Consider the following 19,842-nt stretch of genomic DNA (forward strand, 5'->3'; position numbering starts at 1 on the left):
CGATCGGATTTGTCAGCTCCTCTGGCATTCCTTTTCTTGTGATGCACGAATGGCGAAAAACCCCAGCCCAAACTAACAATATTTTGCTCTCGAAGGTAATTTATAACAGAGTTCATGCAGTTAGACAAATTGGAAATCACAGGTTTAATGATCACAAGTAGGGATGAACGATATATCGGCGACCACATCGGTATCGGCCGATATCAGTGTTTTTTTTCCATACATCGGTATCGGTTTTATGAACACATTTAGCCAATGATTGTCTAACATCAGCGCCTTCGTCTCTACGTTTGATATCGCTGCTATTTCACAGATGTTTCTACTTAAATGGTCCTGGATTTAAATATGTTTAAATATGTTTAACTTTTGTTTCTTAATAAAGACTGTGTGGTCTTATCTGGGCTTCTTTTGAATAGTTTTCTCACAGTGTTTATTTATACTCATTTTTCGGTGTGAACAAAAATTGAATATCGACATCGGTGATATCGGTTATCGGCGATATCAGAAGTCTTAATATCGGATATCGGTATTGGCCAGAAATTTTAATATCGTGCATCGCTTGTTTTCTAGCTTGTATGACAGCACTCACAGGTGCATTGGGTTTCTACTTCTGGGCCTCAAAAATACTTGTTTTTGATCATTCATGTGAGAAAATAATCTGTTGCTCAACTGAGAAATATTATGGAGAGGTGATATATTTATTTAATGTTTATATAACGTTTGTTCAGTTTAGGCAAACAGCTGGATTTTCTTGATGAACACTGGTCACATCCGTTTTGAACACCTGGACCTTTATTGCTCCATCTGCAACTGACAAACAACTCAAACAGTGTTTCCATATTTTCCATATATTCGTCTTTTCCATTGTACAGAGTTTGATAAATGCTGGACGACAGTGAAACGTTTCCTTCGTTCAGATGGCAGCTCCTCAAACATCCCGACGTGGTGGTAAAATCTAAAAATTTCTTTTTTTCTTCCAAACTTGTGAAACACACACATGTACAGCATATATTACAGACATGAGGACAGAGAATGACTCGTGATCGTCGACTTGTGTCGCTTCGTCTCGGCTGTGACCCGAATTCTTCTCCTTTGGTCGTTTAAGGCGTAGAGGGAATACAGAGGGGAGCAGAGACAACCTGACGCGACTCCAACACGAGGGCTCGGCTTTCCTTTAGTTGAGATTTTCTCCGTCGTGTTGCCTTGATTGTACGGCGGCAGAGGTTAGAGGCAGAGGACCCACTCAGGCTCAGGACGACAAGGCAGAGAAGAAGAAGAAGGGAAGGTGGGAGATTTCAAAGAATCATTCAAACTGATGTTGTCGTTAGAGCTCGACCATCGTCTGTCTTTGTTGTTGTGCTTTATTGCGTCTGTTAGTAACACGTTCCAGAGATTCATCATAAAGAACACAATGACAAAAAAAAAAAAAAGAAATATACAAAACCCCCAAGCTAAAAACACACCAGATCAGAATAAATCCAAAAGATATGAGACAAGGTTTTCTTTGTGCATTTCATTAAATCTGATATCATCTATTCCATTTCCGCTCCTTTCACCGGGTCCGACTCGCGGATCTTGATTTGAAGTCGCTCAGAGCAGCAAAGTGTCGCCGCTGCTACCGTATAATACATCTCTGATAAATATGTACACACACAAACATACACAATCAAATGTGGGTCATCGTTTAGGTTATGTAGAAAAAGAAGTCAGTCTCTGGGCCGCCCTCCAGGAGGGAAAAAGAAAGCGTGTGAACTGGGTCACCTCGGCTCTTCGGCGTGTCTTCCTCTCCCGGCGGGTCGTTGCTGCTGCAGCCAGTAGCCGTTAGCAGCAGCTTCTATACGTTAGTCTCCAGGCCGTTCATGTCAATGGAACAGTGGTCCTTGTCCCTGTGCTCTCTCTTGTGGTGAGACGAGTGGGCGTGCTTCTTCTTCTCTATCGGCCGGATGCCCTCCTCCAGCTGGATCAGGCGGGCCACGTCCGGGGAGAGGTGGTCCTGTTTGCTGCCCGGCGGGGGCGGCTGGTAGCAGCCGTTCTTCTGGTTCTGGTAGGTCATCATCTGCTGGATGCTGATCATGGGTTTGGTCTCGCATATCAGAGGCACCTAAGGACACGTGAAGAAGAAGAACAGTGCTTTTAAAAAAACAGGCAATGCTCACGAGGTCCAGAAAGAAGCCTGATGTGTGTTAGGTACAAAAAGCGAACGCCTACGGTTAAATTATGACATACAGTCGTCCTCAGATGTGTTCATAGCCTCCCATTAAAGAAGCAAACAAACAGCTGTCACTGAAATAAGCTGACAAAAGTAATAATAAATAAAAATATAGTGAAAATCATTACGTTGCTTTTGAATTGTGCTTCAACAGAAATATATTTTAAAAAAAGAGAGAAAAAAAAAAGAAGAAGCAGGGTTTGACTTTGGCCCACTGCACATCAGCAAAGTGCTCTGATTTATCCAGGACAGTTTTTAAAAAAAAAATTATTCTTGTCAACCACAATTCCAAAGCAACATCTTATTTCACTAAAGTATAATTTAGCAAATTTTTATTTATTACTACTTTTTTCAGTTTCTAGTTATTTGAGGGACTATTGTGAATTTTGTGTTTTCTTTAATGGAAGGAGATGAATAAATGGAGGACGACTGGATGTATAACATCTACGGTTAAATTATGACATATACCGCTTTCCTGGTAAAGTTACAGGTTCCACATTGTGCTGCTTCACACATGTCTCTTTCCATTTTCAGCTTTAAACACTGCAAACGTGGTTCATTTCACTATGACTGCTGTAGCCTTGTTCTGGAAGGATGGTTTCAGTTTCTGTAGCTTTTGCTTTTGTCCGATTCAGGAAGAAGACTCTCTCTGCTGACTGCACAGCATCCAATAGATGTGAACGAGTGTTTGAGACCAGGACTTTCTCTCTGAACAATCATTCGACATGGAAATATTCACTCAAATATGGTGAGTTTGTCAGGCGATGTTACAAAATTATTGGTTTATCGGGGTAGAGGAGCAGCTTGTAAATGGCTCTGAAGGGACTTCTTGTTAACATTTAGCCTTAATGTGCTGCCTTTCATTCACTATTTCGTACTTGTTCCGTTGTCTGATGCAGAAACAGAAAAATATGTAAATGCAAACAGCTGTATTTGAAATTTGGCTTATACAAAATCCAGAATACGTGAACACAGAGAGCAGAAGAGAAGCAAACTGAATAACAATGGATGACATGAAAACACAGCAGCCCACCCAGTCTGGGTTTATTGTTTTCAAATTAAATTTCTTTCTCGATGTCTCTCAGCTTTACAGCTTCCACAGAGCTTTGATCAGCGGGCATACGATTAAAACTAATGCTAACATTAGCCACACAATGTGCTAACACAGAAGATTTCCATATTGTTTAGGTGTCATTTCTTTAGATAGCGGGGGTGCATGAAGACTCTTGTGTTCACTCTTGCAGTCAACAGCAGAACACCTGTTGTGACATTTTAAAGTGAGCAGAAGCAGCTCCACAACGTGAATAAACCATTCAGACAGTGAGACAGCTCTGGCAGAGTTTGATCAGGTCGACTATCAGTTGGTTAGCTTGTATGTAGCAATGTAGCAGCTGATTACAACACTCGAGTGCTTTTTAAAAATTTTTTTTTTTTTTTTTAAAGCTGGGATGTTTTGTGTGGCGCGTGAGGAAGTAAACTTCTTGATATTTAAACAACTTTTAGTTTCCTCCAGAAAACACACACACAAAAATAGATTTTCACCACATGGGACCTTAGCATAGTACAGGAACACGACTAGGAACCAGGCAGGGGGCATTAGCCAACCAGAACTTAATAGGCCGGCCTGTGGCGGGCACATGTGGAGCCTGCAGGGTGCCCCACATTTAGACTATGCACCTGTCTGTGCTCTCCCCACGTGGCTGAAATCGTTTTCCACAGTAAGACAAACCTGTGGTTTTGATCATTAACTGTACTGTTTTACTGTCTGGGTAGAGCAGGGCTGCATTTTACTGTATTTTTAAATCACAGACAGAGTGGGTCTGCCAGAACTTTTACTGCAGGTAGGAAGCTGAAAAGGGAAGGATGACTGTCAGCTGATGCAGAGGTACACAACCTAGTGAATTAGCACCGCAAATTAGCAATGTTAGGTGTTTCAGTCCTTATTTATCTCCATCCATCCATCATCTCTACACCTTAATCCTCACTAGGGTCATGGGGGGCTGGAGTCTATCCCAGCTGACTCAGGGTGAAGGCAGGTTCACCTGGACAGGTAACCAGTCTATCACAGGGCTACACTTAGAGACAGACAACCAAGCACACTCACATTCACACCTATGGACAATTTAGAATCACCAATTAACCTCAGCATGTTTCTGGACTGTGGGAGGAAGCCGGAGAACCCGGAGAGAACCCACGCTGCATGGTGAGAACATGGAGACTCCACGCAGAAAGATCCCGGGTGTCCTCACCGGGACGAGAACCGGCGACCTTCTTGCTGTGAGGCAACAGTGCTAACCACCGAGTCACCTGACTGTTTTTATTGTCCATTGTGGAGTACAGTGATTTCCGGACTATACGGCGCTACTTTTTTCACACACTTTGAGCACTGTGGCTTAAACAATGACTAATTTATGGATTTTTACGAGTTTGCCTCGAGTGACATTGAGAGCGACAACGACACAGAGAGACTGAGGAAGTGTGTGACGAAGTAATTCTGTTCAACACTGAAGACTTTAGTGGTTTTAGTGCAGGAGGAAGATGAAGGTAGCGATCAATGACTTCTCCTGGTAGGCTGACGTATGATTTATTTTTTAACCAGCCGTGTTACAGGCGCTGTTTGGAAGTAGGTGCGGCTTATATTCAGGTGCAGCTCATTGGTCTGAAAGTGACGGTATATTTTATGTAGTTTAGGGTTGCAGGTCCTGTATCTCTGGTGTCGCAGCTGGTGTCGGCCTCCAGTCACAAATCAATGTCCTTGGACTTCACTCACTTTTGATGGTGATATGATTTGTGTTTATAAGTATATCACAGACGGCCTACTCTCATAGCTCCATCAGTGAGTCATTGGCTTCCTGCACGACTGCCTCCTCTTCCATTTTCTCCTTTCCAGAGTTTTAGTAAATGCTTTAACAAAAAGAAATATAAGTAATTGACATTGACTGCTGTGTCCTCAAGTGCTAAAAGACAGCTGTGACACTGACAAAAGTGAAGAAATGGCACCGTGACACGAAGTGCGCTATAAAGACTGTATGTAATTCACTGCTCCTTGTTTTGTTGCTCAGTATTAGGAACATTTTATGCCTCCTCTGCAGCTGGTGAAACAGTAAATATAATGTTTTAGCTTGTTGTTGTGTTGAAATGTTGTGATAATCGACTATCTTTTTGTCCATTATGAACTCTCTTGAGAAAATAAGCTGTTGGACTTTTTTACCACTACAAACCCCATGTCTGTGGATTGCGAAGCCATTTAGCCTATACTGGCGTAAGGAGGGGGTAACAGCTAGCCCACTTTATTGATTGTGGTTTCACAAGGCACCAAAATAGCTGTTTCCATCTGCTTCCAGTCTTTCTGCTCAGGTATCAACTCCCAGCTCCATATTTGATGTATAAACAGAAGAACACTATTAGTTTTCTCATCCGGCGCTCGGCAAGAAAATGTCAAATGATTCCTTAGAATCTTCCATACAGCTTATTGAGTTGACCTTCTGCATACAAACGAGTATTTTACGCTCTTCTTTCAGTCTTTCAGAGCGAAATAAATGTCGCTATACTTTGGTCGAGTAATAGGAGACATTAGAAGGATGGTTGGCAGCGTCAGAGTCCATCGATTTGTCTTTTAAATGCTCTCACCTGCTCTCCTTCTTTGACAAAATCTTTTCTGCAGATATGAGCCATGATGCCGGTGGCCAGAGCGTCGCCCATCACATTCACCATGGTCCTGAATCGATCCCTGGATAAAGAAGTCAAAAGTCACCCGCAGGGCTGATGCAGCTTCAGAGAAACTATTACCCGTAATCACTGCGTATTATCTGAGTCGTCACAGGACTGGGGCCGTTTGGCTTGTTGAGATTTAGGCGCTGTACATCAATAACACATCAAGTGAGGCACATATATTCCTGTGTGTTTCTACTGATTGTATCTCTACTTAATCTCCAGGTAAGAAGCTTTAGATAAGACTGGCTGGAAGTTCGCTAAATGCCACAACATTTTCCTGAAAACGGGGGCTTTGAATGTGTCTCTATAGGGAAAGGTGAAGCTTCACTCACAAAGCCCAATCAACGGCGATGATGAGGGTGATGTCATCAGTGGGCAAACCCACGGAGGTCAGCACAATCACCATGGTAACGAGGCCGGCCTGAGGGATCCCGGCTGCACCGATGCTGGCGGCCGTGGCGGTGATGCTGCGAGGAAAGACGAAGAGGGAGCGTTTATCTTCACAGGACGTACAGAAAACTGTCCTCTGCAAAAGCTGTGTGGCATTTTTTTGTCTGAACTGAAAGTGCAGATTAGTGTCAATGGAACCGCAGGAATAATAAAGGAATATGTGGGGATGCTGGTGGGAAGGAACAAGTAGTCTGAATGCTGTTTTATGCTCCTTTATCTTTAGACTTTCAGAGCTGGATGTCACAGTATTTACTCAACATTTATTTGGCAGCTACAACGTGCAGATTAATATTTTGTGCACAAAACGCTCGATAAGCTTTCAATAGGACCGTAACCTGGTTATCTAGCGCAAGTTTGGCCGCCTTTAATTTGAAATCAGCATATTTTTATTGGGATGCATGATGCATGATGACAGGAACAAGATTAAACAGTTTGGCTGATCTCAACACTGATGAACTGGAGGAACACTGGATGAACCAAAAACAATCATTTCTGTATTCATATTATGATAAAGCTGGGTATCAGAAATTGCAGCGTTGTAGCAGCAGTTCATATAAATTGAGTTAATTAAGTTGTCTGCTCTGTTGTCAGTGTTATTTCTTATAGATTTCCAGAGAAACTGTCTTTATTCAGTGGCTCTGTTTAAGCCGAACCTTTAAAGACTTCCACCAAATGCGAGTCTCTGTTCTAATGCGGCACAGTTGCATCTTCGTATTTTTAAAACCAGCTAGTCTTTTATTTACTACAGGACCAAACAAAAGCAACTTTTTGTTTTTGAGAAGTTCATTCAGCTTGCTGAGATAACTTAGCAGTAGCTAGCTAGCTTAAGCTTTGTTAGCATTGCTAGAAAACTGCCTCTACCTCCAGATGATTTTTTTTCCCCCAGTTCACTCCCTTTAAACCCTAAATTCATAAAAATGTGGCCTATTTTTCTAATACAACCCACAGAAGCAACAAATAATTTGGTTAATTAATAATAAATGTCTTTAATGGTAACTGTTGTTAGCAAGCTAGTTAGCTGGCAGCCTAGCATTTTGCAGCCTCACAAAAACACTACTCAAACTATTATTTATGTGGTTCTTATTGCATTTTTCTTTGCTTTATAAATGACTGAAAGCAATACTGCTACCAAAATTAGGAGTGTCACTCTTAACAAAGCTCTACTAATTGAACAACAACTATTAATCAGCTTTAATGGATAACGATTTAGGGTTAGCAAAAGGGCAAATTTATGTTTATGTCTTCTCTGCAGTTTTGGAGTTGTATATAGTATAAATTAAAACTATATATTAAGCTCAATTTTAGTGGCACTTGAACATTAAAATGCTGCTAAAATTATATATTGTGTAATAATTGAGCAATAGCTTTTTTTCAGACATGGAACAAGTGGTTTAAGTGACAAACTTGAGACGTTGGTGCCTGTTATGTCACTGCTTCATTCAGACACACCAGTGACAGTGATGGAGAGAGCTGCAGTACACGCTTGACCTTTACTTTACACACATAATTGGACAGTATAGCGGCTGCCTATTTGTAATGGCATGCTGTTCAGACTCGTTGAAAGGGAGACGTAAATGTGAAGAGGTCTGACCCGGTAAGACTTTTATGGAAAAGCAACCGGGGTGAAGCTGACACATTTGGATGCTGTCAAATCATCGGAGAGGAGTCTGAAAGAGGCTTATCCACCATGTACTCGTCACTATTTTTGCTTTTAATGTGGTATTTTGTACTTGTGATATCACGACCTCTAATTAAGTAGCGAAAAGGAATTCAAGATTTTGTGAGAGTCGACGTTTGGTCTGAGGCGCTGGACCTCCGAGGACAAGCCGCCGGTCGTTCTGCAGAGCCGGGGAGGTTGGGGTTGAGGTTGGGTTAGCATGCAGATGGAGCAGCTTCGTGGTCAGCGGCCAAACGGCACGGGAACAGGGCGCGGAGAGGGAAAAATTATTATAATTCTGGCGTGACAAGGGAGATGAGTAATACAGGTCATATGGGTTTTACCGCCAAGGGATTATGAGGGAATGTGCACAGACCGCAGCCGTGAGGAGAGGTCTGCTCTTAATGTTATTACAGTGGGACATGTCATCAAATCAGAGGAGGGACGCCACTTGTTCCCGGACCTGGGAGGAAGGGGGTGGCTTTGTTTACCTGGGGTTGGAAATAATGGAGTTGTGGCGTGGCGGGCAGGGATCTGTCGGTGTCTGTCTGTCTGTCTGTCTTTCCCCAGGGCTTCCAGACTGATTTAGCAGAAATCAGATCAGACTAAGAAGCTCATATGAGGCGTAATCTGTGTGACATTTACATATATGTGTATCTAGTAAATCCCATAATATTTGTTATTAATTCAGAATTAAACTAAATGTGTGACGTTAGATTAATTCACATGTTGCTCTCAAAACACCACCGAGTATGCCTGTTGTGCCATTTTTTTGACCCAGATGAAATTTGCTGTTACACTTTCGGGTGTTTTTCCTCATTTGCAGTAATTGCTGAGATAAATATCTCTCCACAGAGACGCTGAGGGGAATCATTTAACAAAGTAGTTTAACATTTGGGAAAGTATGCATATTTAATTTCTTGGCATGTGTTAGATAAGGAGACTGATATTGGAGCCGGCAGCCGGTTCGCTCTTATTAAGAGCACAAGCAGACAAAGTGGTTCTGAAATAGCTTCATTATTATTTCCCCACAAAACCAACAACAAATGTGCACTTCAGACAGGGCAAGCGTACTTGTTGTTCCTGCTTCCAGTCTTTATGCTAATTTTAGCAAATTGATGCCAAGCTCTGGCTCCAGAGTTAATTCACAGGCATGAGAGTGCCAAAGCCAACACTCCCAAGAAAGTCAATTATAGTTTAATTTATTATATTCCTTGAGTTCAAGCTGTATAAAAGTGTTTGCAGGAAATAGCTCAGCCGGCGTATTACCCTCTGGAATATGTTGTTTCACTCTGGTTTTTATGTGGATTAAACAACCTACACACAAAATAGTTGGTAGCCCTCAGTTAATGAAAGAAAGACCCACAACGGTCACAGAAATAACTTGAATCTGACAAAAGTAATAATAAAAAAAAATTCTGTGAAAATTAACCAATGAAAATCAGATGTTGCTGTTGAACCGCGGTTCAACAGAATTATTAAAAAAAATAAACTCATGAAACAGGCCTGGACAAAAATGATGGTGCCCCTAGACAAGACTGAAAATAATGTGACCATAGAGGGACATGTTCAATCAAGGTGTGTCCTCTAATTAGCATCACAGGTGTCTACAGACTTGCAATCAGTCAGTCGGCCTATATATAGGGTTACAAGTCGACACTGTGCTGTTTTGGTGTGTACCACACTAAACATGGACCAGAGGAAGCCAAGGAGAGAGTTGTCTCAGGAGATCAGAAAGAAAATGATAGAGCAGCATGTTAAAGGTAAAGGCTATCAAACCATCTCCAAGCAGCTGGATGTTCCTGTGACTACAGCTGCACATATTATTCAGAAGTTTAAGATCCATGGGACTGTATCCAACCTCCCTGGACGTGACCGCAGGAGGAACACTGATGACAAATTGAGGAGACGGATAATACGAACGGTAACGAAAGAGCCCAGAACGACCTCTAAAAACATTAAAGGTGAACTCAGAGGTCAAAGTACATCAGTGTCAGATTGCATCATCCGTCGTTGTTTGAGCCAAAGTGGACTTCATGGGAGACGACCACGGAGGACACCACTGTTGAAATTTCGTAAATTTTGTAGACATGAGAGTTTCAATCTTCTCCAAAAAAAACATCCAAAATGCTGAATGAATACTTAGTGCAGTCAGATATTTATCTCAGCAATTACTACAAATGAGGAGAAAAGAAAAAATCCCAGTGTTTCTTTTTGCCAAGGTCATTTCAAACTATTCCTTTCACAGAGGTGTTCCAGCGATTTAGTATTATACCTCCATAGGTGAAGTACTACAGTGTGATGAAGGAATGCAAAAAATCTGAGCAGCGGGGAGTCATTCTTACCTTTATTCTCAAGTAAAGGAAAATGTCTGTGACTTTTAAACTCCATTCCTGAGCTGAAGCCTTTAGAAAACCATATCTACACAATTAGACTGAACTTGGTGATCCGCTTTCAAGCTTTTATTTTGCTAGTTTAAAAAAAAAAGGTTCAGCAGTTCTTGACGATATTTGCTGAAGCAGCCACGAGAGTTTCATCTAACTGTGGTAATCACCCTGATTTCCTAAACCTCCCTCGCCTGCTGACATTTAGTTCATGAAATGTTCTGTCAGAGTCGGTCTTTATGAGCACGCTCTTTACCTTATGGTGATGATCTGCCCAAAATCGAGCTCGTAGTTGTTCACTTGGGCGATGAAAATGGCGGCCACGGCCTCGTAGAGCGCCGTGCCGTCCATGTTGATGGTTGCCCCGACGGGAAGCACGAAGCGGATGATGCGTCTGTCGATGTGATTGTTCTCGAGGAGGCACTTAAAGGTGATAGGCAGAGTGGCGGAGCTGCAGCGGGGAGAAAAATAATAGAAACTGGTCACGAACCTTCTCCGAGACAAGCGGCGTAACATCATGAAATACCTCCTATAGGAAGGTATATGAATAATAGATGTGCTGTCAATCAAACAACAATGGTGCGTCTCAAAATGCATTGTTAAATTATTCCAAGTAGCTGTTTTGTCCCTGGAGGGGAGGTGGGAGATGTGGAGCCGATGCTAGTGGGGGATTGATTGGCATATACATAGGAATATGTATGTTAAACATTTAGATGTACCGGCAGTGCTACACAGAACAAAACCTTTAAACGTTTCAGCAGCTGAGCACCTGAAGGGAATCAAAGCATCAAGAAGGTGATGAATGACGTGCTGATTGTAAATGAGGAGTTAACACCTGGAGAGGCTACAAGCTGCAGCGTTGTTGTTCAAGATCACCGTATTCATAACACGAAACAGTCCTAATGTGGAGGTTACGGTCACAAACAGCCATTTTCACTCACGGTAGCTTCCAGAATTCGCTCCATTTAAACTCTCAATACAGCAACATCTACCGCGACCTTGGCACGCTCATAGCTGCTTTGTGTTTTCCAACCATAAATTGAAGCTCATCATTATTACATTCATTCAGTTTTTGCGGCGGACGTTCTGGTAAACATCACGATGGAAACATTCCATCCATAAAAATATCCATTATGTGTGTCAGAAAGGCTTTCTCCCATGTGTGGTCTTGGACAGACGCTATAAGAGCCTCGACTGGCTGCATATAATAACCACTGAAGGTGCTTCAGTCACCCTATTCATTCCCTATTCAGGACTTTTGGGGTCTTTTGGACCTCAATCTGGTTTAGGTGAGAGGTATGGTTTTTAAAAAAAAAAAAATCTGTCATGCATTTGGAACCAAAAATACGTCAACTTATCAGAAAATGTATTAAAATAGTATAAACGTCTGTAATGAATACCAACATATATTTTTCTTGGGGTCCAATGGACAATGGATGTTAATAAACCTAACCCTAAGTATGCAAAGTCAGATTTCCCACTTTTACCTGGAGGAGGTGGCCAAGGAGATGAGCAGGGCCTGCAGAATGCCTCTGATGTAAACTATGGGGCTCTTCTTAGTGATGAAGAAGTACATAGCAGGGAGGATGAATAGACCATGCAGCACCAAGCCCATGACCACAGTGATGGCGTAAAAGCCCAGCTTCTTTCCCATGGCTGAGGGGTCGTCCATTTCTAAGATCTTTCCGGCAACCAGGAACACAATCCCAAAGGGAAAATACCTGTGAGTGATAGAAGGGAAAGAGAATAGCTGTTCAGGTTTTTACTGCCAGAATTGTCTTTCCCTATGTAGCCAAACATGGTGGTGCTCTGAGCTAAGTGCCAACGTCAACATGCTAATATGTGCACAATGACAACTTTCACATATAGTTCACCATTTGATTCCAGTGAGATCGCAGACGAGCATTTGCCACAACACAAAGTACAGCTGAGGCTGGTGTGGATGTCATTAGGTTTCTTTATATTTAGCCATAAAACACAAGTCCTGGACCTTTTGTGTGACGTGACGCTAAAGGAAAAGTCATAGGATTACCAAAGTAATTATCCTCTGGACATGATATAGATTCTCCTACATGGATGAATGCCAGCACCTCATAGATTATAAAAGCCACAGATTTCCTATACGCTAATGCATCATTTTAATGTTCATCTAAAACAAGATTATATTTCATGGGAAAAAAAAGAAAAACGTAAAGTCTGACTCATGCTTTCCACAGCGACTACCCACAAAGGTGCACGTGATGTGAGTTTTGTCGTTCACTTGAGCCCTCAAGGGAACACTCGAGACCGCTTGGAGTCTTTGCGATGGTTAAACAAATGCTTTTCATGAAGAGAAGCAGTCTGAGGAGATTCTCAGTTATCTACGCCTTCACTATTCATCTTTTTAATGAGTAACTGAAGTAGCTGCTGCCAGACCTTGGAGGTGCTTTGAGTTGATTTCCATTAGCAGTGCCCAAACACAGTGAGAAGTCCTACGTTCTCCAGAAGTTGTTACTGTGCATGACACACCTCAGAAAAAATCCAATTAATGGTGTGACGGCTCAGCGTTTAACTAGTGTGAGGTGTAAAATCACAGCCTTTAGAAAACATCCACGGAAGTCCAGTGTGTTTTTCTGTATTTGTATTTGTTGGTGACTTCAGAACTACCATACTCACCAAATGACAATGGCAACAATCTTCAGAACTGCCTCGTTCAAACTCTGGCAGAAGTTGACCAAAGCACTTCCGTTGGGTCCCATTCTGCCCAACATTATTCCTGGATTGACGACAAAAGACACTAATTATGCCTCATGCATAAATGGATAATCACTGTAATTATCTACTGTACACCCACAGTCATGTTTTCGGCAGTGTGAATTGATGAGAACGGAATCATTTCCTTGTTTTCTGCTTGCCTCGTGGGAGCACAACTCATTTTAAGTTTAATTATGCAAAAGCATGGATGTGCCAGGTCTGTAATTATGCTTGTGTGCACTTTGTGCACATCACCAATGCTTACCCATGGTCGCCGAGAAAATGACGATCCCCAGCACGTTCATGCCTTCGCTGGTGCCGGGTGATGTTTTCATGATGACGTCGGGCGGCGGCGTGAGATCCAGGGAAAAGTTCTGGACGTCGGTGCCGTTGTCATCCTGGATGCCGTAGATGTAGACCCTGCGCGTGGTGGTCTCATCCAGGAGCTGGGCCACCGTTGGCTTGGGGATGAGTTCTGGGACTCTTTGGGTTCGGTACTTGAAACCAAAACAGAGCACAGGCCCTGACAATCAGAACTGGTCTAAAATCCCCAAAACCTCTTCCCACTGTCTCAGAATTGAATCGTCCCAAAAGAAAGGTCTTGAACATGATCAAACTTCCGTCCACAACAACCCAAAACCTGTCCAAAACACACTGACAGTCGCTAGCCAAACTCCAACAATGCCAACACAAACTGCAGTCCGAGTGACGCCATCTCCGGTCCCCACAGCACCAACCAGTAAGAGGCTCCACCTGGTGGAACAACCAGGCACTACAGCTGATCTACGATACATTCCCCGATCAAAGGATTCTCACATGATAATGATGTGTGCGGTGATATCAATGAGTTCAGTTGACAGTGTGCCAGTTTGTAACCTCAGTTTCTACACTAGTTTCCTATATGGATGAATGCTAGCAGCTAATAAAGGCTACAGATGTCCTATATACTTATGCGTCACTTTAAAGCTCATCTAAAAAATAAGTAATGTTTTCCACCACGAGTGTCCACAAGAGTACACATGATGTAAATTTCATCCTTTCCCAAGCCACTGAGGGTCCTCTCGAGGCTGACTGGAATCTTTGTAATGCTTAAACATGAGCTGTAGAAGCTGTCTGAGGAGATTCTCAGTCATGTACACCTTCATAATTAATCTTTCAAAGAATATCTGAAGTAGTCACTGCCAGACCTGGGAGGTGCTTTGATCTGTGTACGTGTTCTAGTTTGAATAGAATCAAATAGAACCGTGTTTGGGTCGAAGTTAGCATTGGTCATGTGGAAACCATGAACTTTCTAATTTAAATATTGTAGCTTCAACAATGACGAAGCATTTAGATGTGAAGATGGATACTGAGTCTGTACACGAAGGCTGTTTTCGAAATTACCCCCACACCCTACATAGTGCACTATATAGGGTGTCGACCATTTTGTAGTGCTGTCCGAATGTTCGGTTACTCACTCAAAATATCCCACGATGCACCATGAAAAGTACAGCCGATGGTCATGAACCAAGCAATATAGACCATCCTTTAGGTTGTATCGTTGGATTTGATTTTACCCATCTGTTAGCCATGTAGTGAACTGTGAATCTGATGTGTTTGCACTACGCTGCTACGGCACAAATGGCAGCTAGCAAACAACGTAATTAATAGCTAATAGTGTCCGAAATGTTACTTTGCTCCCTAAGTAACAGGGGCTCCCTACATTGTGGTACTTAGATAATGAGCAGGAAGTAAGTGGATGATTTCAGACATAGCCTAAATATGTAGTTACGGATAGCAGCTAGTTAGCTTAGCCTAGCATAAAGAATAGAATTGGGAGGAAAACAGCTAACCTTATTCCCGTCGTTTTTGCACTTTTTGTATCCTTTCTTAATACATAAATAAGTCAACAAGCGAGGTTTGGCATATTAAATAACAAGCTTAAAGGTTGTATTTTTCTGTCTTTGGACTGTCAAAGCTAGCAAAGCATACTGTATCCCCCTTTTTTCAGGCTTGGTGCTAAGCTATGCTAACTAGCTGCTGGCTGTAACACAGTAATATTGCTCCTGTTTTTGTTTTTAGCGTGTCTTTATCTTCAACGTTGTTACTCACCTGTTGAAACGTAGCTTGGACCAGGTTGGCTGGAAACATATTGCTGGGAAAGAGAATTTAGGAAATTCGTTAATATTTTCCCAAGTGAATATACGATGTAATTCGAAATCTAATACAAACTAATGTAAAAATGCACATTCGAAAACACAGGAGCCCATAAATAAGAGGAGAACTGGTAGTTTTTAAATGAATGCTTCATTTGATATAATGAAAAACATTTTCTTGTGTCTATTCGTATGTTCACGACCATGACGGCCCGCTGTGAGACACTGAATTAGCACCTTGCCCTTTGCATGACTCGTGTCTCTTCTATGTTGAAAATAAAAACCCATCCAAAGGTTTTCATTCTCGTTGTGTTCGCCTCTCTTCCTGCTGTTAACATTAATTCCATTTGCACCAACACTCTGGATCCTCGTTAGTGCTCCTATGGGAAATAATGTGCCTGTAGTAGTTTACTTTGTTAGTTAGATATTTTTCTGTCACTGAAAGCTTCCCACATACTATAATACGCTTCAGTGACCCCTGTAAAGAGCCCACTCATATCTCAGCTCCGCCTTTAATGGATCATTTTAGCATCGAGTCGTCAGGTGCTGAACAGCGGAGGAGCAATCAAGAATGCTATCTAAAGATGCAGGAGGTTCAACAACCCTCAGAGAGATACACGAGCTGAAAGCTTCTCCACTCACAGGATGTAAGATTAAAGGATGTATGCTGGGTTACTACGAACCCCCGGTTGGGCTATTTACAGTACATAAACTCTTTTCTGAGCTCACCTGTTTTCCACAATCACACACAAGTTGGACTATAAGTTGCAGTAGTTCTGGATGTGAACTGTGCTCCATCGTTTTCTATCAGGGCTGTAATAGGCCAGACAGCAGAGCGGGGTGAAGCCCACCCTCACCCGCCGTTACCCTCTGCAGCACACTATGATTTAATGGATGAACGTATGGTTGGATGCGTACAGACATACACTGTAATCACTGTAATTTAACTGTCACAGCTCAGTGATTTTCAGACGTGCTTTTTCTCTAATTAAACGACACCATTGCGTTAACAGCTGAGGTTATATGGCATGTGAGTGAAGTGAGATTGCCGGTATTGATGAATGATGGTTTCACAGAGAAGAAGAGAATAATTAGAGTTTTGACGCAGTGATGTGGGCTCTAACAAAAATGAAGAATGATTGATAGCAATACAGCGCCTATAAGAAGTATTCACCCATCTTTTATCGCTTTTCAGCACTGAATCATTGTCAATGCAATTTGGTCTTTTGAAAAAGAATTTACAAAACAGATTCTTTCATGTCAAAGTAAAAACAGACTCAAGGTCAACTGACTGAGTGTTGAGGTGGTTTGGACATCTGATTCGGATGCCTCCAGGGAGTCTTCCTCTGGAGGTCTTCCGAACACGTCCACCTGGGAGGTGACCCCGGGGCAGACCCAGAACCCTCTGGAGGGATTATATCTCTGCTGGCCTGGGAAATGCCTCGGGATCCCGCAGGAAGAGCTGGAAAGTGTTGCTGGGGGGAGGGAAGCCTGGAATGACCTGCTCCGGCTGCTGCCCCTCTTTTTGAAGTGAGGGAAACTTTATAAACTCTAATCAGTCATTTGTTTTTAATGTGACCACAGACAGTATCAGCATGTAGTGTTTTCACAGTATCATGCTTGGCAAAACCTGGGCTGCTCATCAAGTGTGAACTTTAATATCTCAAATGTGGGCACACACACACAAAAAGGGATTTTTACCAATAATTTGACCTGATGGCCATTCAGGGTCAGTTCAGGAGAAATTCCTACATTAGGTAGCTACAGGTCTCACTATGTTCTATGATTTCTTTAAGCTCTCGATGTTGTTTAAAGTGTGGAACATAATCTAAAAAACAACTATACAATAACACTGGTCTACACCCATTTTGGGGTCAAAGTTTTTTGAGCTGATTTTGGACAGTTGCAATGCGTTGAATCCAAATATTACACTGGTTTTCCTCAATGAGGTAACATTTTTGCCCAAAAATCGATTTTTTAAATCGAGTTGGCATAAAAACCTGACCTGATACAGAAAAGCAGATGTCATTTTTGGATTCAGCGTTGCAGAAATGTCCTAAATCAGTTTTAGAAATCCTAGACACCTTCAATAAAGTATTTTTTGTAACCCAGTGTAATCAATGCAGGGGCATGCTGATGTTTGATGCGTTGCCCAGGTGCATGCTGGGAATCTTAACTGCCATTATTCTTGTAGGGTCAGCTATATTTCCACAGTGCTGTGACAGAATAATGTGACTGCACCTAATTATCTTATTGCTATAGGTGGAAAATAAATGGCTCCTTTGTTTTTCCTCCAACCAAACATTCTCCTGCAAAATATTGTTGAAATTGTTGATTTTTGCACAGGGAGATGAGCACCGTCTTATCGGCACTGTTTGAATGTAGGCTGCTGCTTGGAGGTTGTTGTTTCCTGTAACTAAGGAGACACACAGAGAGTGGAAGAGGAGGAGAAAGTGCAGCAGACGTTGCTGATGCTCTCTACATCCAGTCAGCCAAACTGCTAATCTGCAGCCTCTCAGACGAACTAGTTTGAGTGGTTTCCACCGTGCATGAATTTAGAGCCCTGTAATATTTTCATTAGCGTAATTGAGTCCAAACTGATCATCTTTTTTTCATTTGCTCCGTACTCTGCCGCCTTCCTCTACAGCCTGCGGTCACGTTATGAAGCATTCTTTATACGACGAGAGTTTGTCAATCAGCAAGGTCAACGTTGCATTAGCGCTGGTTGTAAATCCCGCGGCGACACAGAGCTCAGATCACAGTCGGATGTCAAACAACACATTTCACATGCGGAGAGATTAAAAGCCATATTGTATTTTACAGCTCCTGCGTTTAATGGAAGGAAGTTTAAAGGCATATGGCGAACATATCCAGGGCCGGCGCGGCGGCGACTGTTCTGCGCGGATTTGACCACTTAGCCATTCAGCGGCCTCTAAGACAGAGCAAAGCAGGCTAATGAAGCACTCCCACCCCAGAGCTCCTAATAAATCCAAGTATGTACATATTCATACACAGTGTGCTCATTATACATACTCATCACACGAGCACACACGAGCGCAGACAGTCGGGCCCGTTTGTGAGTGTACCGATATAGTATGCCTGCATGATAGATGAAGGCTGTAAAGAAGCTTTGCGAGATAAATCCAAAGCACAGCTGTGCTCTGTAAAACACACACACACACACACACAACCAAACACACACATGCATGCACCGACAGCCTGGGAACGACTGAGCTTCACCACTGCACATGATCAGTGCGTCGTTGGATTTCATGGGCTTGACCAGTTTATCATTCTCTCTCTCTCTCTCTTTTTTTTTTTTAAACATTCAGATTAAAATTGAATCATCCCAGTAGACCTGCATCGTAAAAACGATACCGAAATCAACAGCGGATGTAAAACATGCCTAACGTTAAACCAGTAGCTGTTTGTTATTTCTCAAATTAAACATAAATAATTAGTCGTTTGTAATCAATGTTCTTTAGTTCTGTGCGTTTGGGCGGGCCAACATTCATCCACTTTGTGAATTTGCATTTAATTAACTCATCCTGGTGGTCTCAGCACCTCGTCGGCTCTGTTTTGCAGGTTGTTTGACGTTATTTTCACCGTCATGTTTCTCACTGCGGGCGTGTCCCGGGTTGGCCTCTAACACACAAACCCTCATCTCTCAGCAGCGCTAATTAGCTTAGCACAATAACCCATTGGCACGCAAGGCTTCAGGCTTTACACTATGACCTCAAACATCTCCCCCCTCCGCTTCGGTCGTCGAGTGCACGCAGAGCGAGTCTGCTTTCATTAGCGCTGCAGTCATCTTGTTTGCAAAACAAGCACACGGGCAGCACTAGAGTTAGATTTGTTCTGAATAAAGCCAATATTGTGATAGATTTCTCTTTTTTCCTGGATGGTTAGTTTCATTTAAAAGATTTCATGTGACTTTACTGATGTGAAGTTGTTGCTTTAATCGTTTCTAGAGTTCTAATGAGGTTGAGAATTTTACATATGTGACAAAATATTCTTGTTTCTTATCTTATTATTCATCTTAACCCTTATCATAACCCATCAAATTTATCTGCTGGCCTCTCTTAGGAACCCCTTCAACACAACACTGAGGGATTATATATAAAGGTTATAAGGTTTTGTTACATTTTTGTGTGTTTTTTTTTTTGGTATATTTTTAATTACTAGCAGTATTTCCTTGTGTATATTCTTCTAACTAGCCCTGCTTTGTGTATATTCTTCTAACTAGCCCTGCTTTAATGTATTAATTACTAGTTGTGGTGGTCCAAACATTTTTTTGTATTTGTTTTGTAATATTTTTGATCATTAAAGCTGTTTTTTCTTATTTGAATTTTAAGAATGTGCATCTGTTATATATATATTTCCTTAATAAATGTATTATTTTAACATTTATTTTATTGGAGCTGATTTATTATGGATTTATTACATTATATTTATTATTATTTATTTATTTTTGGGGCGATGGTATGGTTTGTGCAGGTATAGAGTCACATGTTTGCCATCTACTTTTTGACTCTTGTGGTAAAAATTTCCAAAGAATAA

General features: G+C 41.9%; 1 protein-coding gene across 1 annotated transcript in view; it reads right to left on the reverse strand.

Moving 5' to 3' along the window:
- Nucleotides 1-1,834: 1,834 nt before the first annotated feature.
- The window catches only part of slc1a7a (solute carrier family 1 member 7a), a 42,279-nt gene continuing 24,271 nt past the window's right edge, over nt 1,835-19,842 (reverse strand). Inside the window, exons 4-11 of the mRNA XM_008291003.1 lie at nt 15,239-15,281; nt 13,413-13,644; nt 13,070-13,169; nt 11,902-12,135; nt 10,671-10,865; nt 6,256-6,390; nt 5,840-5,939; nt 1,835-2,101 (exon numbers count right to left, since the gene is read on the reverse strand). Of these exons, the coding sequence (XP_008289225.1) occupies nt 1,835-2,101; nt 5,840-5,939; nt 6,256-6,390; nt 10,671-10,865; nt 11,902-12,135; nt 13,070-13,169; nt 13,413-13,644; nt 15,239-15,281 (1,306 nt within the window). The remainder of the gene's footprint in view (nt 2,102-5,839; nt 5,940-6,255; nt 6,391-10,670; nt 10,866-11,901; nt 12,136-13,069; nt 13,170-13,412; nt 13,645-15,238; nt 15,282-19,842) is intronic.

Source organism: Stegastes partitus, unplaced genomic scaffold (assembly GCF_000690725.1).
Source record: "Stegastes partitus isolate 25-593 unplaced genomic scaffold, Stegastes_partitus-1.0.2 Scaffold0, whole genome shotgun sequence".
NCBI classification, from domain to species: domain Eukaryota; kingdom Metazoa; phylum Chordata; class Actinopteri; family Pomacentridae; genus Stegastes; species Stegastes partitus.